A 27,683-nucleotide genomic window follows, 5' to 3' on the forward strand; every position below is an offset into this window, starting at 1 on the left:
GAGGCTATGGGGGTTTGGCAGGGAATAAGTATAGATTAGAGGTGACATTTAGGCCCCGTCAAAGTTTGGGATTTTAGATCATGGCTCAGACATTCATTCCTTGCATGTCCTTCAGACATGTCACTTGATGACTTTGAGTTTCTGTTTTCTCATCTGTGTAAACCTCTGAGGCAACTCCCAGGTTCTTCCTAGTTGTGCGCCTTCAAGCTTTCTGTGCCAGCCTCAGTTCAGGTACTTCCAGATACAGTTAACAAAAAAAAAAACATCTTAACAGGTTTAAACAATCAAGGAAAACTGGTGGTTCTTATGGAAAAAGTCCAGTGGAGAATGTGACCTTCAGGTGTAGTCTGATCAAGGCTCCAATGCCATTTTCTTGGGGTTCTTTCCCCTTGCTGCCTCCCATGTACTAGCTCTGCCCTAATGGTAAACAGCCACTCCTGGGACATGCTGCTTCCTTTCTCACATCCAGGAATCACATGAGGACCTCTTTTCCTTATGATAAATTACCAACTCTGTGCTTTATTCCAGTTGAAAATTATGTGCCAACCCCTGAAGCTCCTACTGTCCCTTATCCAGAAGGAAGATCAGCGTATTATGAGGCTAGTTTGGGCTGAGTTTCAATCTCAGCTTTGCCCCTCCTAGCTGTGTGAGACTTGGAAAAATCACTTCCTTCCTGGGCTCAATTTTTTCATTCCACCTTTAAAGATCAAGTAATGATTCTGGCTTCCATACATTTGGGTTTAAATAAGATCACAGAACTAAGTATCTGGCATATAGCAAATACTCATTCTTTCCACAAAAGCTCAGTAAACTATGGTTGTGAAGGATCTGTCCTTATTCACATATCTGAAGGCAAATGGGCCATGTCAGGGCACTAGGCAGCTAGGTAAAAGGCCAGGCCACGCACCTCAGGGCAGACCTGTTTATTCTTGCCTCAGCTGTGTGGGTTGGGCCAGCTCTGCTTGTATGGTATTCTTGTACCTCCTTCCACAAAGGACTATGTAAAAGATAACTTGCCTGAGTCCTGCCTACTCTGGGTGTCTGGGGGGAAAGTGGGAGTTGCAGCTCTTTGGTGCTATAAAGACGGGCCTAGGCTGTATCTAGACAACGGAGTGAAATGTTGCCAAAAACCCAGTCTCCTGGGCAGAAGTGTGATCCCTCTGAGATCCAGGCATATGGACAGGTGACCTTGGAAGCATCATCGGCTCCGCAGTTCTCCAATTTGAGCATAGTTTGGCCCCATATTCCCTCTGGCCCTGTAGGTAGATTAGAGGAGCCAGAACTTGGACCTCTTTTTTTTTTTTTTTCTCCTGCTTTGTTTGTGCTTGAGTAAAGATGCAGGACTGAAGAGTATGGGGTCTTAATAAAGCTGATGAAGTCACCTGTGTACTGAGACTGCAAAGTTTTCCTTCTTTCATTAGGCAGGTGCAGGTACTACTTCTGGGGACTGTCTGCTTTCATCTTTAGGTGTCCCCTCCAGCCAGCTGATCCAGACTGCACTTAGGAGCATCTCTCTGCTTAGCATAGCCCCCTGCTCTCAAACCTAGGAGCTGAACAATTGCTCTGCAATCCTTTCTTTGACAAAAGCCTCAAGTAGGAAGATTTGTTTGTAGCCTATGTGCTCACTCTTGTAAAACAGGCAAAGGATGGTTGCTTCCTGAGATGGCTTTCTGTCCCCTGGGATCATATACTGTTGCTGTCTATATTGCCTACTTCACTCCACAGCTATCCCCTCGCTACTCCAAATGTGGTTCTTGCCTGGTGGTGCTAACTGTTGGACACTGGGGAAGCAAAGTGACTAGCTTAAGGGGACCGGGAATCCTCGCATTCCATCTTTGTCATTTTTCCATTGGTAGTCTGAGTCTCTGATTGCCTGGGGAGTGCCAGGTGGTGGCATAAGAAACCTCCATGTTCCCAGCCCCAGGAGTGCCCCCATCCTACTCAGCATCCCTTCCATTCCCTCCTCACTCTAGTGTTTAGCAATTGTTTTCCTACAGACTGCTAAAACTGGAAGAGGAAATCTGCACTTAAAATTTGAACAGTAGATGAGATTTGTGGCACCAGGCTGACCTCAGTGGAGTTCTACTGACTGAAGACCCAGCACAACCTGGAGGAAGCATAGGGAAACTACCAGACTGTGGCGTGTGGTTTGCCCTCTCCTGGGCAGCTGTCTCTTTGATTTACAGACTGCTTGAGTCCTACCAAGTTTCTCCAACTAGAAATAAGGAAACCCTGTTTTATGGAGCATGAGGGGCTTCCACCAGGTAGCAAACCATGTTCTTCTCTCATCCCTGATGTTTCTGTCACACACCTTCCAGAGTTTAGCAGGAATGATGAATGTGGAAGTCTCTATGTTGCAGGGGGTTCCTATTCATGGCAGCTTTAACGTAGAAAACCATCTGTTTATCTCTGGTCTCAAGGTGGTTCTGTTGTAGGACAAATCCATAATCAAACTTGGCTTTAAAAATCTCTTCTTGCACTCAATGGCTGTGGGACCTTGAGTAAGTGTCTTCACCTGTCTGGACTGCCATTTCTTGGTCTCAAGATAAAGATGGCTAAAGATTACCTGAGACGCACTACCTGGCCGGAGCATCACTCAGGTGGCAGTTGCTTGAGAATGAGGCTGGGATGGCCACTTATGAGGGCTGTTGCCTCAAACTAGGAGATGTTGATGCCAGCTAACTAGGTGGGCCAACGCCAGCAAATGCCTTTCTCTGTTTCCCACCCCCTATACCACTACTGATGCTTCTGTCTGCTCCTGGGTCTCTACAGAAACACTTTCTGCTATTCTTGAATTAAAGAATAAAGGGTTAAACAAAGATGATGTCTCTCTGGAGATGGAGACCTGGGGTAGCTGATGAAAGGGCCTTGTGTGCGGTCTTCCCATTTCCTCCCTTCCTTCCCGACCCCCACTGGGTGGGCTGTTGCCCTGAGACCGTAGAGAGAGGTTAGCTGTCCGTGAGAAGGTGGTAGCAGCACTCGATTCCCAATGCAACACTCTTCTCCCTGCACCGCCCAAACCTCCATCTGAAAAAGGCCTGATGAAGCTGTCAAGTTGCCTGCCTGATTCATCCCCACCCTCTGGGCATAGCCAGTGAGTTTGCTGGGTTGATGCTTGTGAATACAAACTACGGCTCCTGGAAGGTGCTGCAGAGAAACCATGGAGGGGTGTGCCTCAGGGCGCTCATCGCCTCACTCTTCAATCTAGGTCACCACCCTCCACTGTCCCCAAGAAGCTTGTTCTCCCATTGCTCTGATAAGACTTCATTGGCCCCTGAGTTCTGGCTTCCCCACCCTGCCAATCTGCATGCTGGGGGAATATAAGGTGGTCCTGCCTCCCTGGTTCCTGGGGCATCCAGCCTTGCTCCCCTCCTTTTGGTGCTGTTGAGATTGGACTTGCTATGTCAGCCACAGGGCAGGCATCCCCTGACCTGAGGCTTTGGTTGCTGGCTCACCTCTTCTCATTCTGCTTTGCTCTTGTTCTTTTGCTTCTGTAAGTCTTTGCACAAAGCATTGTCCTCACAGCTGAGCCTGCCTTATGGTCTATACTCTTCTTTCTCAATCACAACCTATCCAGCTGATTTTGTACTTTTGAAGAAAGTGGTTTACAGAAGCTCTACCAACAGAACCTTGTGGCTATGGTCCAGGACCATCATAGCCCCACCCCCATCCCTCCAGGGCCTCCCCTGTCAGGCATATGACTGACTATGCATCATCTTCCCTCTCTCTCCTCTCTGCCCCAGATCAGTGGACCATCCCCTGCCCGGATCCTCTCTCTCCACAGACTTTGGCAGCTGGCAGATGGTAACAGGCTGTGGCAGTATTCAGGAACGGGCTGTCCTGCACACAGACTCCTCTCTCCCTTTCAGCTTCCCGGATGAGCTCCCTAACAGTTGTCTGTAAGTGTCTTGCTTGAGAAGACAGGATGCTCCCCTGCCCATATCAGAAGCTGGTGAGCAATCAAGAGTGTTGGTTAGGAGTGAGGCAGCAGCTGGCCCTGGATCCTTGCCCTTCCCCAGTGTCTCAGCTAAGTATATACCTCACTGTTCCTGGACTCCTGAGGTATGAAAGAGGCCTTATGGGCTGCTCAGTAAGTGTATTGCACTGTGTGTTCACTCTCCAGAGCCTCCAAAATTCGTCCACAGGTGCCTTGGGGCACACCCTGAGGGAAAGCTGGCTGGACTGTAACTATAGAAGGTTCTATTTCTGTCTGAGGCTCTGCCTGACATGAGAATCCTTTGAAATCAGAACAGTGGGGTAGTGAAAGTAGGTGTATGGTGGAGACCAGAGCTGGATTGGAGCTAGGTTAATTCAAGGGCTGTGCTGCTCCTAGTAAAACCAATGGTTCTTTGCCATCCTCTTTCCCCTTTTGTCTGCTGCATTTGCCTCTGGTCAGGAAAGAAAATTGGATGGGGATACTAAATCCCAAAGCCTATAAAATCCTCTCACTTCAAGGCTCCATTACTGGGCTTCCAACTCTTAAATAGTGTGTCCGCTTGAGAGGCTGCCTCTGTGGCAGCCCCCTGCCCCCTGCCTGCTTTACTGCTTCATGGATGTCAAGCAGTAGAGCTCCTAGTGGCCTGTGGAGAACAGTGCCTGCCCCTCCCCATGATGGGTTGAATGAACCTCAGGTGCTGGGGATTCATCATCACCACCAGAATTTGGCTCATACCCCCGCAGGGCTGACAGGTCAGAGGCATGTTGCCATAGGCTGTTAAGAAGGATTCTCTGCTGAGGGCAGACAGAGCCTGCACCTTGGGGTTCCAGGATGGCGTAAGCCCAGGAGCCATCTCTGGAGGAAGCAGGCATCTTCGCCCCTGCTTGATAGCACCCCCTCACTTAATTGGCATTAACCACTGAAATAGGCAACTCCAGCCCCAGGTCCTACAGTTTATACCTTGGGCAGCTCTCTTGAGCTCCTAGCCAACACTCAAGATCTGGGTGGTTGCCAGAAGAAGGCTAAGTTCTGTGTGTTCTCATGGCCTCCAAAATTGCAGTTGTAGGTGTGGGGTCAGGATTGATTCCTGCTGAGGTCATACGGTATGTGGATTTGGTGCTTGGGCTTTGTTATCAGAGAAATTTAGTCAAACTCCTAGCTGTTCTGCTTACCAGCTACATCTTAGGATGTTAGCCCTGACCTCTCTGAGCCTGCTAGCTCATCTGTCCAGAGGGAATGGCACTAGAGTATCTCTGCCTGCCTACCCCTTGCCTGCTGTGTATCCTTAAGTGGATCACATATCCTCTCTGGGCTCCAGTTTTCTTTGTCTCTAAAAAGGCTGATCTCTCCCTCTTTTGCCTCCCAGAAATAAGGGACAGTGAGAATGCACACGTTTGGACCTTTGGATATTCCCTGAGAATACAAACTACCACTCTGAATTTCTCCTGGTTATATGCTATAAGGAAAAGCTAAAGAACACACGGCCTCTAGCCTCTGTGAAACCTAGTTTAGAGAATAAAGAAGATCTAGGGCCACATGTCTCCCCCAAATGCCAAGAAAGGCTTTGTTCACGGTGTTGCAGGAATCAAGCATCAGCTTTATTTTCCTAGAGCTGCTGCCAAGCTGCTTGACTTTCCTTCACCCTAGAACCTGCCGCTTCTGTCTCTCTCCCACACTTAGTCACCCACTCATACATACCACTCGCACCAGTCTACATTCTCTATGTCTGTTCTCCCCATACATACCCCAGGACTGTCGTTTATCCTCATGTCTCCATCTGTTCCCTCCAGGCCCTGGGGTACAGTCATTTGGGTTTGGGAATTGGAGACATTGCTGTTACTTCTGACAAATTCCTGGGAGGGATCATATAGAGATTGGTCTCTTGGGGGAAATTTTGGTGTAAGTTAGTGGTCAGGGCTAGTCTTGATTTTTCAGGTGGATGGGAACATGAGGGCTCGTGTCATATAGATCTGTGACCCCTGGAGAAAGCCCTCCAGGGAACAGTTAGGGTGAACACCATATGAATTCCTGACCTTTCCTCTGATTCCATGTCCCTCCCACCCCTAGACTGCATATCTTTTAGTCCATAGGTTGAATGTGGCAGGTACCTTAGGCCTCTTCTATTAAAGACCTTTCAAAGTGTCAAATAGCCTCAAATAGCTCTTTGATAAGCCTCAGTTTTCATGCACTTCTCTCCCTGCCATTTTTTTCACTTGTTCCCCTTCTTGACTTGTATTTCCAGGCCAAGGAGAGAGGAGGGGCTTCCTGTCTTCCACCTGTGATCAGTGTCTGTAGAGGCCAGGGAACAAAAAGCAATAGAATCAGAACAGGAATCCTGCTAGCTACTTGTTTAGGGAACACAGCAAATGAAGATGTAGCCAGAGCCTCAGAGGTTTCCAGTTGAGGACTCTGGCCTCTCTAGAACATTGACAAGAACTTCCTTGCAGGATGCTCCAGGTCCTGGCCTAAAGAAGGCTGAGGCCTTTGGTCAGCCAAAGCTTGATGCCTCATCTTGTGGTCTCTCCTTAAGTCTCAGATTTGTGCCTCAGTGCAAACCTCCCCCCTGCTCCCCTTCCCCTTCCCCAGTGCACCATTAAAACGTGCTGCTTCTAGGTAGGAGCAGTAACCTGAGAGCTGAGAGGAGTGGTTCTTGAGGGGAACAGGACAAGTGTTTGGGGCCTGAACCACTGGGGTAGTATGGCCACAGGACATGTGCTGGCCTGTGCTAACAAAGGCAGAAGAATAGGTAGTATGGTGTGAGGATAAGGATGTTGGATCCTGCCCCAGGGTAATACATTAATTCTCCCTCCTTTCCTTCCCCCCCTTCATAGGCTTGCAGCCCTAAGTGAACGGGAGACTCGGCTGCAGGAAGTACGCTCAACTTTCTTGGCCGCATACAGCAGCACAGTGGGGCTTAGAGCAGCAGCCCCCAGTCCCTCTGGTGCCATTGGAGGCCTACTGGAGCAGTTTGTCCGTGGTGTTGGACTCCGGGGCACCAGCAGCAGCACCTTATGAAGTAGCCAGCCCACAACAATTTCCTGCTCCTCTCACCTGAGTCCTGAGCGGAATCAAAGCCATGCCTGGACAAGGGGTGCTTCAAGATAAGAGGGAAATCTTCTCACCCCTCCTTCTCCATCATGCACATGGCAGCCCCAAAGCTAAGCAGGGCTAAGGACAGGGTTCTCCAACCCTCAGCTTCCTGACTGGTGACCACCACCCCTCTTGTCATCGCCTTTCACCCACCCTAGTCTTTGTTGGGATTCCCATCAATTCTCAGAACTGTGTGGGGTTTCCCTGGGGCCTTGTGGGGGCTGAGACCTCATGAAAGACTCCCCTCTTCCCATTCTTGTTTCCTGGAGAGGAGGGATCACCTGCACTGAGAATGAGACAGTTTGACACAGATCACAAAATAAAAATCTTTTTGAACAACTGCTCTCTTGCATCCTCATTTGGTTGCTCTCTTTGTGGAGTTATTTGGAAGGTTCTTACTGTTCTTCCTTGTGCAGGAAGGGGTTGGGGTAAGGGTCAGATAAAGCAGAAAGACAACTGAAGACTGGGTTGTGTCTTTTAACATGACAGTCTCAGACAGGACATGCAGCCACAGGCTGTCAGTGGGCCCTAGTCACCTAGGAACCTATTTATCCACACAGATTCCCAGGGCTGCCTGAAATTTAGACTTGGGGTTGCTGAGATCGTCATTTAGCTAGGAATGGGCAGGGGGTGGGGATATTCTTCATTTTAAACAAGTTCTGCAGGCAGCTCAGTCCTGGCACAGGTGACTCACAGCCCCTGCCTTATGGAGCCCTGACTTTGGTGGAGGGATTGACTTCTGGGACTTTAAAGGCAGTAATTGGCGTGGAGAGAATGGACCTGGCTGACTACCACCCTCATCTGCAGTGTGACCTAGATAGAGGAGATTGCATCCTCACACTATGTCTGCATCTCTAACACCATGAAGTCAGAGTTCAAAGACATGGGCAGAGGGCTTTTCAGAATGCTATCACACAGTCACCATTTACTGAGTTCTGGCCCTTAACACAAAAGAGGTCATCAATATGACTGCCTGGAGGAAGGAAATAATATCAGTGAACGTTGCTTAAGTACTTACTGTGTACAATCCCGTGAGCTACTTCATTTATGTGGATTATCTCAAAATTTTACAACACCCCAAGTAGGTGCTATTCTGGCCTTCCACTGATGAGACTGAACCACAGAGATGTTGAGTAACTTGCCCAAGGTCACACAGCTAATAAGAATAATTGTAGAACTCTTCCTATTTGGAGACCCAGGCAGAGCGGAAGTGGGAAGGGGAAGAAGCATTTTGTTCAGGGAGCAGCTCAGGAAGAGGAAACGTCCCCAACACCCACCGGGCACCCCAAACCCTTCAGCACCGCGGACAGCTCTCAGGGTTTTGTGTGTGTGTGTGTTTTTTGTTTTTTGGGGGTTTTTTTTTTGTTTTTGTTTGTTTGTTTTTTTGCGGGGGGAGGCGCGGGTTGCCAGAATGAAATGCGCTGGCTGGAGTTAGGGTCGGGGTTAGGTTCCCAGCCGGCTCGAGGCTGCTCCAATGGGGCGGGGGCCACCCGCAGGGCCGGGCGGGGCTAGGTTACCATCTGGAGTCGCTGCTGCCGGCGGCGGCCACAGTCAAGGCTCCATCGGCGGGAGTGCGAGCAGGGCTGGAGGGAGTGCAGCCGCCGCCGCCGCTATCGCGGCGGCACATGGACCAGCCCCACCGCTGCCGCCGCCCCTAGCCAGGGCGGCCCCCGTCTCACAGCCTCCCGCAGCTCCGGCCACTCGACCAGCCATGTCTCTCAGCGGAGCCTCCGAACGCAGCGTCCCGGCCACCAAGATTGAAATTACCGTGTCCTGCCGGTGAGCCGCCACACTGGGGAGGGCGTAGGCACTGCCCCTGCCCAAATCGGCAATGGGGCTTGGCGCGGACAAGAGCTAGATCCCGGGGGGAGGGAGCGGGGAGAAGCATCCAGGGCCAGAAAATCTCAAATTCAGACTTAGGGGAGTCGCTGGTGGGTTCGGGGAGGGGGTTTCTTTGAACAGCTCCACCCGCAAAAGAAAGCTCAGCCTGCAGGTTCAAGGGATGGGTCATGGGGATCCAGTAGGATCTGGGCCCCAGGAGGACAAAGTTCTGGGGCTAACCCTCTTTCCTGGGCCCTTGAAGACTGTGGACGCAGAGATAACAATTCTTGAGCTGATATTTCCGGTGCTGTCCAGGGTGCTGATAACGCGGACCACCCCCCCACCTCCCCTCTCAACAACTCTCCACTCGTTGTAGTAATGGGGGAGGGAGACACGATTTGAGCCCCATGCCTACCCTGGGTGCCCAATTCAGGGCAGAGTCGAGGTACTGGGCTCCAGAATGACCCACCCTCTCTCTGTTGCTTTCTCTAGGAACCTGCTGGACCTCGACACCTTCTCCAAGTCGGACCCCAGTAGGAGGCGCCAGGGATGGGAGGGGGAACTAGGGTCCTGACGCGACTGAGGGGTGGGGAGGGGTCCGGGCCAACCCAACATCCTTTCTTCCCTGCCTCCACTCTCGCCTGCAGTGGTAGTGCTTTACACGCAGAGCCGGGCCAGCCAGGAGTGGCGAGAGGTGAGTCTGAGAGCCCTCTCCCAGCCAAGGGCTGCCCTCCCCTCCCCCATTATCACCTGCCCCCTTGCAGGCCCTTTCTGACTCTCTGCCCCCTATCCAGTTCGGAAGGACAGAGGTGATCGACAACACGCTGAACCCAGACTTTGTGCGCAAATTCGTCCTCGACTACTTCTTTGAGGAAAAGCAAAACCTTCGCTTCGATGTGTGAGCCCCGCCCAGAATCCTGGGTTGGACCGCCCCCCCCCCCCCCCCCAACCAGGATCCAAGCAAAATTCTGGCAGGCTCCTCCCCAGCCCCGCCTCTCAGCCTAGCTTCTCCACCAGGCCGTTTGGTTCCAATCTAAAGGCCTCCACTCTAGTCTTAGCTCCATCCCCAAGTCCAGCTTGGCCCTGCCCTTAGATGAGATCCAATCCAGTTCACTCCCCAGACATAGTAGGGCCCAAAGCTTTGCACTCTAATTTAGCTCAGGCTCCATCTAGGTCCTGGCCCCTGACATGACCCCATCCCCAACAGGCCCCAGACTTGGCCTCATCCCTGACTGCAATCCTAACTCCTGCCCTAAAGGAGATCCTAATTGAATCTGGATCCAAGTCTACCCCTCCCTCTACCTACAATTTTAACCAGGATTCAAAACCCAAAACCTTTTCCAGGCTGTCCCTGCCAGCCCCACCTTATGCTGATTCCACTCTCTTCCCAGATACAACGTTGACTCCAAAACCAACATCTCCAAACCGGTGAGCGAGCGTCCCCTCGCGGGCTGGTCAGGCACACAGGAGGCGCTCAGTGTTAACCAACCTTCCTTAGTACCCTCCTATCCCTCCACCCCAACTCTACCTTCTTGGGTCCAAACCTACCCTCCCAGCCCTTCTCTCCTGCTCCTGACTCTTGGTTTCCCAACCTTGTCTTTTACTCACTGTTCCTCTTCCTTCTCGGCCCCCTCTGGGACACACAGAAGGTGAGGCTGAACAGGGCTGGCTTTGGGATGGTGGGGTGTGGAATGGAAGGTGAGGTGTGGGATGGCATTGTGGAGAGCAGCTTAAACTGACAGCAGGACCAAGAAGCAGAATTGGTCTGGGGACCCCTTGCCCCTCCTTTAAAGCACAGGCAGGGCGATGCTTCTAGCATTCAGCCACCGTGGAACACAGTGGTTGGTGCAGCAGTATCGCCAGGGCTGGGCTGGGATGCTGCATCCCCAGCCCCTCCTGGCCTTCCTGACTCCATGTCCTGGTGCAGGATTTCCTGGGACAAGCATTCCTGGCACTGGGAGAGGTGATTGGCGGTCAGGGCAGCCGTGTAGAGCGACCCCTCACGTGAGCTGAACAAGAAGGGGTGCTGGGGAAGGGTGGGTGCCTCCAAATTCTCCTCCCAAAGATACTGTTGACCCAATAGCAGTGAAGCCTGGGACTCCCCCTACTCAGGAGCCTTCAATGGTTCCTATCACCCTCCTAGGAAAGACCAATATCTAGGGCTCCATTCAAGTCAGTCTCAGGCCTGATATGTCTTGTCTTGTCCTCTCTCTCTCTCTCTCTCTCTCTCTCTCTCTCACCTCACTCTTTTTCTAAGTCTGATTCTATCCTTAAGGTCCATTTCTAAGCTTTTCCTCCAGAAAGCTTCCCCTCACTAAATCAAGACCCCTGGAATTTCCATTACATTCACTCACTAAATATTTATTAGCATATTTTGTATAGCATACCCTGTGCTAGGCACCAGGGACTCATCCATTCCATAAATACTACGGCATGTACTCTATGTCAGCCACTGTTCAAGGGGCTTGGGTTGTAATGATGAATATACCAAAGGTTTCTGCCCTCAGGGAGCTTATACTATAAAAGGAGGGGGATGAGAAACTGTAAAAATAGGCATAATAAATAAGTAAATTATATATTAGAAGACATTAAGTACTATGGGAAAAAGGAAAAGTAGAGCAGAATTAGGAGGATTGGAAATGCTGGGTGGGTGGGACTTGTATTACTCAGCAGAGTGATTGAGTAGGCTTTATGGAGAGGTAACTTCAGAGCAATGACCTGAAGGAAGTAAGGAAGTGAGCCATGTAAATATCTGGAGGTGGAATGTTCTAGGCAGAAGAAGCTGCCAGTACAAAAGTCTGATATGTTCAAATAGCAGCAAAGAGGCCAGTGTGGTTATAGCCAAGTGAGCAAAGAGGAAGAATTAGGAGATGAGATTGAAGAGTTAACAGTTTAGTGTCTTGTAGCCACTGTAAGGACTTTAGCTTTTACTCTGAGTTGGGAATCGCTGGAAGGCTCCGAAGACACAAGTGACATGATATGACTATGTTTTCAAATAATGATGATGGCTGCTGGATTGAGAATAAACTTTGAGTGGATGAAGACAGTAGCAGGGATCCCATTGAAAGGCTATTACAGTAATCCAAGGTGATAGCAGTGAAGGAGAGTAGTGGTCAGATCTGGTTATAACTTGAAAGTGTAGCCAACAGACCCCTGGCAGGTTGAATATAGACATGAGAGGAAAAGAGGAATCAAGGATGACACCAAGCCTTTTGGCCTGAACACCTGGAAGGAGGGAGTTGCCATGAGATGGTTAAAAAAAAATTGAGTGAGGAGTACATTGCAGGGGGATTTAATCAGGAGTTCAGTCTGACTCCTGTCGAATTTGATAGTTTTTATTAGACATCCTAGCAGATATGTCAAATAGGTAATACAATGCATGAGTTGTAGATGCTCTTTCAGACCAAGAGACTAGATGAAATCACACAGGGAATGAGCAGAGAAAGAAAAGACCAAGCACTGAGACTCCATGAGTTGGAACTAGAAAAGGAGACTGAGAAGGAGCATTAATGAAGTAGGAGGAGGACCAACAGAAGGGGTGTTGTCCTGGAGGCAAAGTGAAGGTTGTGTTGAGGAGAGAGTGACCAGCCATGTCATATGCTGCTGCAGATCTGAAGTTCTGAAGAAAGAGGTGGGGGTGACAGCCTGGTTGGAGAGGTTTAGAAGAGAATGGAAGAGAGGAATGAAAGTCAAGAAATCTTTCATGGGGTTTTGCTGCATAGAGAAGAGAAAAGGAGGGGTGGTTAGGGAAGAAAGTGAGGTCAGAATAGGTTTGCATTTTTTAACATGAGAAAAATTATACCACATTTGTATGTTAAGGGGAATGACCCAGTAGAAACTGAAAAATTGACATAATGAAAAAAAGAGAATTGCTGGAATAATGTCCATGTACAGGCAAGAGGGTGTAGAATGTAGCACACAGTAGAGGGATAAATAGGCACACGGATAGTCATTTATAGCAACAGTTGCGTGGGTGAAGATACTGGAGGCAAGGTAGGTGTGGTGGTAGGTCTGTGGACATCCTCTTCTGGTTGCTTCAGTTTTGTCAGTGAAGTAGGAAACAAGGTCATTGGCTGAGTGAGGATGGGGGAGGAGGCTTTCTGAGTTTGAGGAGAGAGGAGGACTGAAACTGCCATCTAGCAGAACTGGAGAGTGAAGTATGGATAAAGACCCTCTTGAGGTTTATGGTCATGCATTTAAAATGAGACCAAGTGGGGGCACCTGCCTGGCTCAGTCAGTAGAGCATGTATGTGACTCTTGATCTCAGGGTTGTAAGTTTGAGCCCCACAGTGGGTTTAGAGATGACTTAAGATAAATATAAAAAAAAATGTAAAAAAAAAAAAGTGAGACCAGTTAACAAGACTGTGTGTTTTCCTCTGGCCATATTCAGTTGCACAGGTGCAGTATGGATTGGGCAGAGAATTGGATTTAACTGGGGCTGTGGTTCTTCCAAATAGGGGCAATGGATAAGGGGTAGGATGCGAGGGACTGATTATTATAGTCATTGACTAGAATTCACACTGGGTAAGGAGGTGAGGGAAAACATTAAGGAGGCAAAGAAAAGAGAGAAAGCAGTAAGATCAGAGACTTGGTCCTAGATGTGCAGGTGAAGTGTCCCTAAAGTCCTCACACTCTTTTTAAAGCACAAAGAGTTAAAAATTGAGGGAGTCAAATAAATGGTTCAACATTCATGTTAACGATAGGAAAAAAATCACATAGTAAGTTGGAGACAGGATTTGAGCCCAGAACACTCCTGACCTAGCATTCTCTCTGCCACACGTGGGATCACTTTGGGGTCAGGGTTCACAGGCCCTATCAGCAAGGTCCCTGACCACTTGGAGACCCAAGGCAAGGCACGTTGAGGATGGGTGTCCTACTATGTACCCTTCAAATACATGAAAGTGTCCCTTCTTGAATCAGAAGGGGCTTGAGTCATAAGGCTTCCCTCATCTTTTTTATTTCACTCTTCACATTTCATTTCACTCTTCAGAAAGTACAGCATCTTTAATCTAACAAAACAGCCTTTTGCCCTGGGTCTGGATAGAAATTCTTCTCCCACATTCAGGCCTGCTACATCACACTCAACATGCCTATTGGCTTTGACATCTCACCTCCTTCTGGAAGCTCTCTGAGGGCAGTCTAGCAGAACTGGAGAGTGCCAACTGGCCAATTCATACCTAGCACAGTGCCTGACATATAGTAGATACCAAGGTCTGCTTTGAGAAATTTAACCACCTTCTTATCAATAAAGCTTCCCAATTGCTTGTCCTTCCATGCACTCATTCAGGTCTTTTCACAGCCCCGAGACGTGGGCATGATTCCCATTTCATAGTAGAGGAAACTAGGACCCAAAAAAGAAGAAATAACTTATTCAGGACTTTAAATCTTATGTCTTTCCCAAGCTACCATTATAACACATCCACCTAAGCCAGATTAGCCCCTTCCTTTCAGACTACAGACCCCTTCCCTATTAAAGTCAGGCCTTTCCCCACAAGGAACCATCCAGGACAAAAAAGGATACATTTAGAGGACTGCCAGTAAATGGTGTATTTAATTCACTGGCCCACCTAATCCCAGATCAGCTACCCCAATCTCCGTTGCCTTCTCTCCCTCCCCTCACAAAGAGGCTTTTTCTGCTTCCAGGGGTGTACCAGGAAAGAAGTGTGGGACCATATTGCTGACTGCAGAGGAGCTTAGCAATTGTCGGGTCAGTAAGGCCATATGCTGGACCCACAGGCTCCCTTCTCTCCCAAACTTCCTTTAGTGGACTGTTTGACACTATGAACAATATGGATGTCAACAGCCAAACTTCATCCCTAGGACATTGCCACCATGCAACTGTGTGCAAACAAGCTGGACAAGAAGGATTTCTTTGGGAAGTCAGACCCCTTCCTTGTGTTCTATAGAAGCAATGAGGATGGCACGTGAGTCTAAGTCTTCTCCAGCGGTACCCACCCCTGCTCTGCTGTGACCATGGCCCATTAGGGCTCTTAGGCTGGATGTGGGGCATCTTAGACTCTACCAAGACCTGAGCTCTGAACTCACTCAAAGAAGCACACAATATGTGCTTAACGAGTGGATAGGGGCACCTGGGTAGCTCAGTGGTTGAGCGTCTGCCTTCTGCTTGGGTCATGATCCCAGGGTCCTGGGATCAAGTCCCACATCAGGCTCCCCACAGAAAGCCTGCTTCTCCCTCTGCCTATGTCTCCACCTCTCTCTCTGTGTCTCTCATGAATAAATAAATTTTAAAAATCTTAGGAAAAAAAAAAGACAAGCAGGGAGATCCCAGGAATGTCCAAGAGGATGAGGCTCTGTCTCTGGGCTCAGTCCTATCACCAAGGCAGGTTCCAGTCCTCTTGCTCCTCTCCAGGTTCACCATATGCCACAAGACGGAAGTTGTGAAAAATACACTGAATCCTGTGTGGCAACCCTTCAGCATCCCTGTGCGGGCACTGTGCAATGGAGACTATGACAGGTCTGTTTCGGTGTAAGCTAGGGAGTAAGGGAACAAGGGTATAAGAATGGGATCCCTGGGCCACAGAATGATGGCAAAAGTGTCACAATAGTTTTGGAGGATCCTGCTTGGTGAGGCAGAGTTTTGGGCATGGAGATAGGTAGATGGGGAAGCAAATGGATGGCCACATAGATGGACAGGAGGATGTATAGGTGGAAGGGTAGATGAAAGGGTAAATGAACAAATGAATAAACAGATACATGGATAGAGGGCAGATGGATGGATATGCTGATGGACGGGTATATAAGAGGACTGGGGGGTGGGTAGAAGCAGATATGAATGAATGGGTAAAAGATAAATGGATAAGTGGACTGATGGGTAGATCATTAGATGGAGAGATGATGGATGGATTAATGGATGAATGAATAGATGGATGGGTATATGAGAGACTGTTAGATGGCTGGAGAGGCAGAGGGATGATTGAAAAAGCAGGAGGATAAATAGGTAGAGCAAAAGGTAGATTGGTAAATGGATGGCAGATGGATGGAAGGACCAGTAGATGAATTAGCTGATTAATGAGTGTAAAGTAGATGGATAGGCTGACCATATGAAGTAATAAATGGACAATATGAAGACAGGTGAGTGGGTCAAAAGATGGATGGGCGCATAAATTGATAGTTATGTAGATGAATAGATGATCATATGGACAGATGCGATCGTTGGGTGTTTGGTTAGAAAGAGGAATGGACAAATGGATGCCTACATACATCAGTAAGTCAGTGAATGCCTGGATGTATAGTTAGATGGGTAGATAAAGATTGGGATTAATAGGTAATTAGATTAGCAAATGTATGGGTAGGTGGGTGGCTAGATGGATAGTTGTATGGACTGCAACATAGATATATGGTCATATAGGAAGACTTAGGCATAGTAGTTAAGAACAAAGTCTTTGGAACCAGGATGTCTGAGTTTAAATATCAGCTCAATCACTTACTAGTTATGGTCCTTGTCAAGTTACTGGGTTTTTTTGTACCTCAGTTTCCTTATTAAAAAAAAAAAGAATAATAGTACTTACTTTATAGGATGGTTGTTAAATCAAAGGAGTCAAACTATGAAAGTGCTGGTAACAATGCCTAGAATATAGTAAGACTCAACAAATAGTAAAGAATAGTAATAGTGGTGTAAACAGCAATAGAAGAAATAACAGAAGTGGCAGTAGACAGTTGGGTATGTGCATGGACTGATGAATGAATAAATAGGATGGATGGGGTGTTGGGAGGAAGACTGAAGGAAAAACAGATGGGTGTATGGGAGGATGATTTGTGTATTGTTAAGTAGGTGAGGGTGTTTCTAGGATTTATCATACACACTAGCCTATGTTTATCTCCTGCATTTCAGGACAGTGAAGATTGATGTGTACGACTGGGACCGGGATGGAAGGTAGAATTGCCCCACATAGTACTGTCTTCTCTTGTAGTTAATCCAAACAGCTTCCTATGATGCACAGCACATTCACTAGGAACCCAAAGTGGCCTTAGGAGTCAGGAAGGGTGATAACAGATGCCAGGACCTTGAGTACAACTGATCCTCTTGGTTGCATCTTCCCTTTTTCCCTCTCAGCCTCTCTTCTGGGCCCAACCCCAGTGCCCTGCAGCCCAAGTAGAGGCAGGGGATAGTGGGAACAAAAGACTAGTTTCAGGGCTGGCTCGACCCAACAGTAGCTGCTGCTCACTCACCCCTGGCCTCGCTGCAGCCATGACTTCATCGGTGAGTTCACCACCAGCTACCGGGAGCTGAGCAAGGCCCAGAACCAGTTCACAGTGTATGAGGTGAGAACTCCAGCCCTGTTCAGGTTGCCCAGGCCCTCCATCCCAATGTGCTCAGTCTGTAGCTCCCATCCTCTGTTTCCCACCATCACTGTTATCTTCTTAGGTACTTAACCCTCGGAAGAAATGTAAGAAGAAGAAATATGTCAACTCGGGAACTGTGAGTGCTCCCTGAAGCTTTGGCCCTCCTTAGATTCTTCTGTTTCTATTCCCAATGACATAATATGACAAATGTAGGGAGTACAGGAAGGCTTGTGGGCACAGATTACTCAGATATAGTAATGTTGGGCACAAAGTAGCTCAATTTAAGTCTCTTTTGTTTTCTCACCTGAGGAAAATTGTTTGATCTTTGCCGCTTTGACAATTTTTTTTAACTTAAGTTGTATTTTCCAATTCAATACACTTTTGGAAATTGAGATCTGTTTCTGACAGCTTCCTCTCTTTTGCCCTTTCAGAAATTAGACAGGGTTGGGAATATGGGGTGGAATCATGTGCCTCCCTGCTCTGCCACCCAACTGTCCTTTCCAAAGTAGCAGGGCTGCCTCTCTGTCCCACAGGTGACGCTGCTCTCCTTCTCTGTGGACTCTGAATTCACTTTTGTTGATTACATCAAGGGAGGGTGAGTCACAAGCCAGGTTCTGGGATAAAAGCCCAGCATTGAATTACTTCCATTCTAAGCCTCAGTTTTCTTATTTATGAATGATTAGGGTCCATGGAGATAAACTTTTAAACACTTGGCAAACTTTAAAGTGCTCTGTAAAATGCATAGTGTTGCCCATCTTAGTTCTCTTCATGGAGCTGCCTTTCATCCCTAGCTTCCAGTCCTCCTATGGGAAGATGCCAGACCAATGGTCTTCAAAGATGGATCCAGTAACCTAACTGGAGTCCAGATAAAAATCATGGCCAGGCAAGAGGGAGAGGCCAAGAGAGAGGGAAAACCCATGCAGACAAAGGGGACATTCCACTTGGTTCAGTAGTGGAGGGCAGACCTCTAGGTAAAGTACTTTGCTTCTCTGAAGCTCACTTTTCTCCTATGAGAAATGGAGATGTTAATTACTACTTCAGGGCTATAGTAAGAATTAAGTTAAATGACATAAATTACATACATTTGTCACACAGTAGGCATTTAATTCTGCTACCCAGAGTTCTCCATGGACCACCAACATCTGCATCATCTGAGAGTTTGTTAGAAATGTAGACTTTCAGGCTCTACCCAGACCATCCAGATCAGAATCTGCATTTTAATACTATCACTAGGTGATTCATTTCTATACCAGTGTTTGAGAAATCCTGGTATAATAAATATTGGTCTCTCACTTCTCAATCCATCTACTTCCCTAACAGGACACAGCTGAACTTCACAGTAGCCATTGACTTCACAGCTTCTAATGGTGAGGCATGGATGGGGGAATGGGATATGGAGGAATTTTAAATAATGCAGTAGGGATTGGCCTGGATTCTGACCTGGGGATAAAGGTTTACCTACTCAGTAATCCCAGGCTTGAGGCAAAGTCCAGCCAGGCTGGTACTGGACAGTTTTGGGGAGAGTTTATTGGACATAACGGGAGTCAGAGGGTACAAGAAAATAGGTGGGTAAATGAATCAAAAAAACGTTGAAAGGAGAGATACCTCAATAAGTGGATGAGTAAACGAATGGTTGGGAAATAATAGGGGTACAAAGAGAGATGAAGAGGTAAGTGAGTGAGTATTGACTGGGTGGGTAAATAGATGAACAAACCAAGTGGTATATGGGTTAGTGAGTACAATAGGTTGGACAGGTAGATGAATGACTAGGTGGACACATAGACATATGTTTAAACTGAAAAATAACAGGTAAGTAGATAGGATAATTAAATGAGTGGATAGGTGGATGAAGTCTATATGAAGACAGGATGAATGGAAATGAATAGGAATGATGGATGGGTGGTAGTTGGGTGGATACTGGATAAGAGAATGAAGAGACAGATGGATAGAAATGGATGAGTAGACTGAAAGATGGATTTATGTCCAGTGGATGGGAAAAATGGATGTGTGGATAAGTCTATAAATTGATGGATAGATACAGGGGTTGGTGGATGGGTAGAGGGATAATTAAACATATAGATGATTGGGCAAAATAATGAGGGAGTATGTGGGTAAAGAGTTGGTGAATGGATAAGTGGTTGGAGGTATACAAGGCTGGACAGGTGAATAGATAAATGATCAAGGTGACCATGAGGCTGGGGGTCTTGTGTCCCTACAGGGAATCCTCTGCAGCCCACCTCCCTGCACTACATGAGCCCCTACCAACTCAGCGCCTATGCCATGGCTCTCAAGGCAGTGGGAGAAATCATCCAGGACTATGACAGTGACAAGCTCTTCCCAGCCTATGGCTTTGGGGCCAAACTGCCTCCAGAGGGACGGATCTCCCACCAGTTCCCCCTGGTATAGTATAGGCCAGAGCCTACAATCCATGCCCTGGCATCTGGCCCACTCAAGTTGGTGAATTTCTCCTCAGGGTCAAGTACCTGCAGAGAATCAGGAAACAATGAGAGGGTAGCACAGCAGAGAGGGGAGCAGGGCTGGAGTTTGGAGGGGAACATGAGAGAGAGAAATGCAAAAAAGGAATAAGCTGGGATCAGAGCATTCCTGGGTATATCCTGCCTGGCTCAGCCCAGCAAGGCCTCCTCCCTGACAGAACAACAACGATGAGGATCCCAACTGTGCAGGCATTGATGGTGTGTTGGAGAGCTACTTTCAGAGCCTGCGCACAGTGCAGCTCTATGGGCCCACCTACTTTGCTCCTGTCATCAACCAGGTGGCCAGGTAAGGGAACTGGGTGGGGGCCAGGGGAAATGAGGGGACAGAGACAGGGGACTGATTTCCCAAGGATAGTCAAGACCACTCTTGAGTGAACCTGGGCTTTAGGGAAAGGGTAAAATTTTCAGTGTTGGCCAAGCTCTGCTATAAAGAGATAAATGCCTTATTCTGAGGTAAAGAGGGTGTCAACAAACTACCCCAACCCCACTCTCTGGGAACAACAATTCAGGTCTCAAGTTTGGGGAAAAGAGACATAGTCCTATAGCACAATGGTTAAGGCACAGGCTTTTGCATCAGACCCGGATCCACCACTCACTAACCATGTGACCAACCTTAAGCAAGTTAGCCTCTCTAAATCCTCATTCTATCCCTATAAATAAGTATAATAATGGATAACAATAGCATTTCTTTATAGGGTTACTGGGAGGTTAAAATTAGATAACAAAGTAAGAATAATTAGCACAGTGTCTGGCCCATAGTAAGTGGTCAATAAATGGTAGATTAAAAAACAAGAAAGTAACTTCCAAAAATAGAAGAGTAACTCCAGGGGTGCCTGGATGGCTCAGTCAGAAGAGTGTGAGATTCTTGATCTCAGGGTTGTGAGTTCAAGCCTCACGTTGGGTGTAGAGATTACTTAAATGAATAAATAAGTAAAAACTTAAAAAAAAAAAAAAACCTCCAAATTTTCAGAATAAAAAAAACAAGATCACGTATCAAATCACTTTCTAAAATGCAAATAGAATAAAATGACAGAACTAAAATGAAACATATATCATCAAGCATAAATTGGATAAGTTCATCTATTAAAAGAAAAAGATTCTCTGATTGAATAAAACAATAAGTAAACCCTATAATATGCTGAAAAGACCTAGCTAAAACAAAGTACCTCAGAAAGCTTGAAAGTAAAAAAGATAAAATTTTTAAAAAGAGGGATCCCTGGGTGGTGCAGCGGTTTGGCGCCTTCCTTTGGCCCAGGGCGCGATCCTGGAGACACAGGATCGAGTCCCGCGTCGGGCTCCTGGTGCATGGAGCCTGCTTCTCCTCCCTCTGCCTGTGTCTCTGCCTCTCTCTCTCTCTCTGTGACTATCATAAATAAAATAAAATAAATTCTAAAAAAAAAAAATTTTTTTAAAGAATATAAATGGAAAGATTTCAGGGAGATTAATATGCCTATAGATTTCCCTTTTCCCTAATAACGATGGTTTATGTAATTCATAATGAAGATAATAGTTTCTTTCAATTATGAAAGTAACCCAACATTGCTGTAGAAAATTTCAAGGATGGATAAATGAAATAAGAAATCACTCAGGATACTGCCCATGGAAATATGGATGTATATACAGTTCTTGACAGTTTTTTCCTTATGAATCCATAATTGTAGTCAAATTACATTGCAGGAGCACCTGGCTGGCTCAGTCAGAAGAGCATGAGACTCTTGGCCTCAGGGTCGTGAGCTCAAGCCTCACATTGGGTGTAGAGATTACTAAAAAAAAAAAAAAAAAAAAAAAAAAAATTACATGTAGGGGTTCACTACTGATTTTTTCACTTAATACTGGAGACTGAGCATATTTTTGTTGTTATTAAACAGATTTCTTACTATTATCTTAGTTCATTCAATCATTCATTGAATAAGCATTCAATAAAGAGGCAATGTAGTATGAATGTGGGCTGTGGAGCCAGACTGGCTAAGTTGATACACCCGCTCTACCACTCCCTAGTTGTGTGACTTTGAGCAAGACCCTGAACCTCTCTATGCCTGTTTCCTCAATTGTAAAATGAAAATAATAATAGCAATATCATAGGGTTGTTGTGAGGGCTAACTAAGTTAATATATGTCAAGCACCTAGTGCCTGCTACATCATAACTGCTATAAGTGTCAGCTATTACTGTTACTATTATTATCATTATTACTATTCAAAGGGCATCTGCTGTATGCTCAGTTCTCTGCTGGGGCACTGGAGACTCACAGATGAATCAGATCTAGTCTCTGCCCTTGGGAGCTCCCGCCCTGGTGCAGGAGACAGAAATATAAATAAATCATTACTTTCCGTAGGCCAGAGCTTCCCAGACTTTTCCAGCAAGTTGCCTGTTGGCAAAGGCAAGCAATTGCTTCCCCCAGGGAAATCTTAGGGGCACAGCTGAAAGCAACCAGGCTGAAAATGTCTTTGAAGGCACCATATTTATCTTAAAAATTCATGCAAATTTTACATTCTCCTCACGTTGTGTCCATGTTTGCTTTACTTTGGAGGGGGAAAAGGTGTTTTAAATATACTTAGAGTCATCTAGCTTTATCCACCAGATCATACAGTAGAATGGATGCTCCAGGTATCCTGTGACCTTGGGTCTCCGCAGACACACATGTTGGTACCCTCATGGGTGTGAAAACCCATGTGGAAGGGCTGACAGCCAATCCTGGAGGGCAGTATCCTAGAAGGCAGAAGGAGAGGAGAGGAGAGTATAACTTAGTCTAAGAGGCCCAAGGCAGCCTAACTTTTGGAGAGGACTGCAGGGCAAGTTGGACTTTATCAGAGAAAGAGATGCAGAGTAGGCCTGGCAGAAGGAAAAGCATGTGAAAAGTACAGAACCATAAAGGGGCAAGCTCAGGAAACAGTAACAGTATATTATGGCCAGAATGTACAATGTGTATGGAGGAGTATCCAAAGAACAGGCCAGGAATGGAGAGTGAAGGAATCAAGAGCTCAGGCTTTAGGCTTAGCTGGGTTCTCTTACTGAGCACTTGAAAAGTAGCTCAGGTGAACAAGGAACCAAACATTTACTTCTACTTACCTTAATTAATTTAAATTTCAATGGGCACATGTGGCCAGGGGCTGCCTTATTGGATAGTGCAGTTCTGTCCTTTCCAACCCACTAAGGGCCTAAGACTGGGAGTCAGGAGACCAGGGTGTACCATGACCTTTGTGTTCTCTGAAGGTCACATTTTCCTTATATGTAAAATAAGGGGACTGGACTCAATGACTTCTGAAGTCCTTTTCAGATGGAAAAATCTTGGATTCAAAGATTGATGGTGAGAGAAGGAAAAGGAGTAGCTATTAGACTGGCTAAGGACTCAGCAGCATAGGCAATGGGAGATGGCCAGCAGAGAGGAAAAGGAACACAGAGGAAAGGAGGCCTTTAGCTTTTGGTCTTGCTCATGTATAAAAAACAAAATCTTTCCAGGGGCTGTCAGAGCCCTGTGTGATCTGGCCCCTGCCCCATCTCAGCCCCATGGTCCAATTTTCTTCCCTCATTTTCTGGGCTCCAGAAACATTGGGCTTCCTCCAGTCCCATCACAGGGCCCTTGTTTGTGCTGCTCCCTTTGCCCGGAATGATCCTCCCCTTGGTTTAGCTTCTCTTTCAACCTCAAACATTGTTTCCTTAAAGAAGGCTGTATTGACCTGCTGGACCATGTCAGGATCCTCTACTAGACACTGTCATACCAGTGTCCCTTTCCATCACAGTACTCATCAAAAGAGTAATTATACCTATTTCTCTGATTTGGGGGTTGTCTTTCCTCGAGAGGGCTGGGATGAATTTGTTTTTTTCTCATTGTGTACTTCTAGTGCCTACTATAACACAGTACCTACCATAATAAGTTCTCCATAAATGTTACTGGAGGATGTCAGGCAGGGGCAGGCATCCAGGTTTGGGAAAGAAGCATGAGCTTCAGAAACCTGAATCCCTGCCCACTGCTTATAAACTGACTATGGAAGCTTTAGGGGTAGGGTGTTCCCTTGACTTCTCTGAGCTTTCAGCTGAATTCTGATCTTGGACTCTTAACCAGGGCGGCAGCCAAGATCTCTGATGGTTCCCAGTACTATGTTCTGCTCATCATCACTGATGGGGTCATCTCTGACATGACACAGACCAAGGAGGCCATTGTCAGTGTGAGTCTAAAGAGGTGGTCTTGGCATGGAGGGGCACTATTAACAACTGTGAAGGGCTTGAGATTTTACCCTACTTGCAAGCTAACAAATTAGCCTACCAGTCTCATGGATGCTGGCAGAAGACACAAGACTCCTGGATTGGAGACAAAGGACTTTGTTATTCTCAGCAATTCTTAGTAGCTTGATTATCAGCATTTTCTCTGATTCTAAGTCCCAGTTTCCAAAAGATGATGTGAAGAGGGTCAAATGATACCTGAATCCATAGTGGGATGTATTGTAGATCAGAAACTCTGAGCTTAGGATATCTGAATCTTTTATAATGGGCAATAAGCATGCCCGCCCTTTATTCCAGTGTGAGATACTTTATTAAGCAAACCTGACCTTTGCTCCAAAGGAAGATACTCTATCTTTCAAGGCTATTTGATATGCAGACATCCTTGAAAAGATATTCTGGAACAAAGAGAATCAGTGCCTCTGCTTGCAAGATGTACAGAAACATGATACATGCACAGAGAATTGTCCCCAACAGTTACCTCCATTGTTATGACTGCTCACCCCTACCATTCAACCTCTTTCCCTCACAGGCCTCCTCACTGCCCATGTCTATCATTATTGTTGGTGTGGGACCAGCCATGTTTGAAGGTGAGTAGGATTGGGGGTATCTGTAAATGAGACCAAGAACTGGAGAAAATAGGGGAGGATCTGGGCACCTGGGCCTGCCTCACATAAAAGATAAGATGGATGACTATATTAGGCCTTGGCCAAGTCCCAGCCCTTCTCTGAACCTATTTCCTTATTATAACCAAGGCTGTTGATACGAGTATTTCCCTCTTGGGGTTCCTGGGAGGATGGAATGCATGGGAAGACATAATAACAACACCGTAGCAGTGCCTAAAATTTGTTAGGACTTGAATACAACCATTAAAATTTTTCATGAAAAAAATATTTTCATGGTGACTCCGAAGCGGAGCTAACAATGAGGGGGGTAGCATGGGTTGGTGTAGGAGAGGGCAATCAGCTGAGGAGTGTCTTCTCTGCAGCAATGGAAGAACTGGATGGTGATGACGTGCGCGTGTCCTCTAGGGGACGCTATGCAGAGCGGGACATCGTTCAGGTAGACCTAACCAGGGAGAGGAAGTCACGGAGCCAAAAGGCACAGTGGGAAGGACAGGCTAAGTTGGCAGCCACTCTCCCTTACTGTCTTTTTAATCACCTACTTTTCTCCCTGTTACTCTTTCAGCAGTCCTGCATTCATTGAACAAATTCTTTTTGAGGATCAGGCAGGTTGCCGCAGCCCTAATGTATCCATAGAATAGGAGATTCCCCAAAGCTCCGCCCTCTAGTAGAGGCAACCAATAATAATCACACAGCTAAACAACTCTACATTGTGATAAGTGCTCCAGAGGAACAGCAAAAGTCACTGTAAGAGCCTGTAACAGGGATCTGACTTAGTAGGGTAGTGAGGGAAGCCTTCTTATAAGGAAATGGCCTTTGAGCCAAAACCTAAAGGAAGGTTGCTCTACCTAAGTATTGCAGGTAGAGGAGTAGCATGTGCAAAGGCCCTGAGGCTCAGAAGTATTAGCTCAAACATGGAAAAGGCAAGAGGCCAGGGTGGCAGGATCCCAGTAAATGTGAAGAAGAGGGAGACAAAGCCTTGCTGATTATGATGAAGATTTGGAGTTTTGTTCTAAAGAGCTGGAAAGCTCTTGAAGGATTTTATATAGGGGGCTGAGGTGGTCAGACTTTCACTTTAAGAGGAGCTCTGCTGCATGGAGAGTTGACTGCAACAGGGTGAGAGAGAAGGCAAGTAGACAGACCTGTCAGTGAGGAAGACTTTGAAGCAGTAGAGGAGAGATGACAGGAATCTGGACAGGAATGGAAGCAATGGGGATGGAGAAGAAGCAGGTTCAAAAGATTATTTTAAAATTTTTTTACAAGAGTTGATGCTTTGATTAAATGGTGATGGGGGCTGAGGAGAGCTTCATGGATGACTCTGTTTGCTAGCTTAAGCAACTGGTTGGTGACAGTCCCATTTATTGGGAAGGGGAAACCTGGAGGAGGAACAATTTGGCAGTCAGGGCCAGAATTCAGTTGTGAACACACTGGGTTTGAGGTATCTAAGACAAGTGATATGATATGGGCAACTAAAATGTGGCTCTGGACCTTTAAAAAAAGAGGCCAGGGATGGCTGTATAAATTTGGAAGTCATCAGACTACAATTTTTAAAGTCATGGAAGTGTATGAAATCAACACAGGAAGAGAACTGAGAGAGAGAGAAGTGATCAGGTTTAGAAATCAGGTAGACCCAGAGGAATGGGGGTGAAGGGAAGGAGCACCCAGAAAGGAACGAGAAAATACAGAAGAGTGTTGTATGTCAAGAGTGGGATGTGTCTAGGAAGATTATGGTAAAATGTAATGAAAAGCTAAAGAAAAGTCAAGCAAGATGAGGACTGACAATTATTGCCCACTGGACTGATTTGGGAATATAGGGCCATTACATTGCCAAGAGCAGTGTCAGTACTGCGTGAAGCCAAACTGAAGTAGACTGAAGGTGAAAAGGGGGAAGGGGAGAAAGTAAATAATGGAAAGCCGTCCAAGATCAGAGGAAAAAGATAGTGTGGTGTTCGGAAAGAGATGTTAAGGGTCAAAGAGGCAACCTCCTTACTGCTCCCCTTCCCATTCCTCTCTTCCCTGGCCATTATCTCATTGTGCCTGTCTCAGTTCGTCCCATTCCGAGACTATGTCGACCGGTCGGGAAACCAGGTGCTGAGTATGGCCCGACTAGCCAAGGACGTGCTGGCTGAGATCCCAGAGCAGCTGCTGTCCTATATGCGCACCAGGGATATCCAACCTCGCCCCCCACCTACTGCCAACTCCAGCCCAACCCCAGCTCCAGAACAGCCCTGAGAAGCCTACCCATTCAGTAACTAGCAGTCTGCCTGCCTGCCCACCCACTGCTTCTGCTGAAAGCCAGAGGCACCTGGAACCCCGGACCTCACTGAGAGTCCAGCTTGGAGGATCAGTGTGGGCTGATCAAGCCCTCTGTCCCCTCACCCACAGAAGGGCCTGGCACTGTCACCACCTCCCTGCCTTCATGCCAGTAATAAAGCTGATCTTTATTCCACTTGTCTCATGGTTCTTGGGAAAAGAGACTGAGGGACCCAAGGGCCTGGGGCTACACCAAGAGAAATAAGCAAAAACAGCTTCAGATAAGGTTCATCCTTTCATCCTTCCATCTAATCACTTCTTCACACATTCTTCAAACACTTTAAAAATGATAACTGAAGGGCACCTTGAGGGGCTCAGTTAAGCCTCTGTCTTTGGCTCAGTCATGATCTCAAGGTCCTGGGATCAAGCCCTGTATCAGGCTCCAAGCTCTGCAGGGAGTCTGCTTCTCCCCCTCTGTCTCTCAAATTAAAAAAAAATTAAACAGAAAGTTTCTTTTTTTATATATAAAAACTTTATTCATTCATAAGAGACACACAGAGAAAGCCAGAGACATAGGCAGAGGGAGAAGCAGGCTGGGACCCTAATGTGGGACTTGATCCCAGGACCCCAGGATCATGACCTGAGCCAAAGGCAGACACTCAATCACTAAGCCACCCAGGTGCGCCCAAAAAAAGCTTCATATGAAGAAGAAGAAGAAAGAAGAAAGAAAAGAAGAAGAAGAAGAAGAAGAAGAAGAAGAAGAAGAAGAAGAAGAAATGATAAGTAAAACTTTGAGTGTGTGCATGTTTTTTCTGAGGAGAGGCCCATAGCTTTTGCCGTTCTTTTTTTTTTTTAAGATTTTATTTATTTATTCATGACAGAAAGAGAGAGAGAGAGAGAGAGAGGCACAGGCAGAGGCAGAGGGAGAAGCAGGCTCCATGCAG

The 27,683-nt window shown here is 46.9% G+C and overlaps 2 protein-coding genes across 4 annotated transcripts in view; both read left to right on the forward strand.

The window, feature by feature from the left end:
* The window catches only part of MTMR14 (myotubularin related protein 14), a 47,321-nt gene extending 39,955 nt beyond the window's left edge, over positions 1-7,366 (forward strand). For 2 of the 3 annotated variants that reach the window (XM_041762296.1, XM_041762297.1), the window contains exons 18-19: positions 3,744-3,899; positions 6,769-7,366. In XM_041762296.1, the coding sequence (XP_041618230.1) occupies positions 3,744-3,899; positions 6,769-6,952 (340 nt within the window). In that variant the 3' untranslated portion in view covers positions 6,953-7,366. The remainder of the gene's footprint in view (positions 1-3,743; positions 3,900-6,768) is intronic. The other variant, XM_041762298.1, reaches the window with a different exon arrangement.
* Positions 7,367-8,605: 1,239 nt separating this feature from the next.
* CPNE9 (copine family member 9) lies at positions 8,606-26,917 on the forward strand. The gene is made up of 21 exons (XM_041763794.1): positions 8,606-8,806; positions 9,341-9,381; positions 9,496-9,542; positions 9,643-9,746; positions 10,240-10,276; positions 10,495-10,497; positions 10,776-10,852; positions 14,492-14,555; positions 14,669-14,772; positions 15,219-15,323; positions 16,701-16,742; positions 17,056-17,131; positions 17,235-17,288; positions 17,686-17,747; positions 18,473-18,519; positions 19,371-19,552; positions 19,806-19,933; positions 23,709-23,811; positions 24,396-24,453; positions 24,852-24,925; positions 26,533-26,917. Exons 1-21 carry the CDS (start codon positions 8,739-8,741, stop codon positions 26,716-26,718), a joined length of 1,662 nt encoding a protein of 553 aa, XP_041619728.1. The 5' UTR covers positions 8,606-8,738; the 3' UTR covers positions 26,719-26,917.
* Positions 26,918-27,683: the final 766 nt, after the last annotated feature.

This window comes from Vulpes lagopus, chromosome 7 (genome assembly GCF_018345385.1).
Source record: "Vulpes lagopus strain Blue_001 chromosome 7, ASM1834538v1, whole genome shotgun sequence".
NCBI lineage: Eukaryota > Metazoa > Chordata > Mammalia > Carnivora > Canidae > Vulpes > Vulpes lagopus.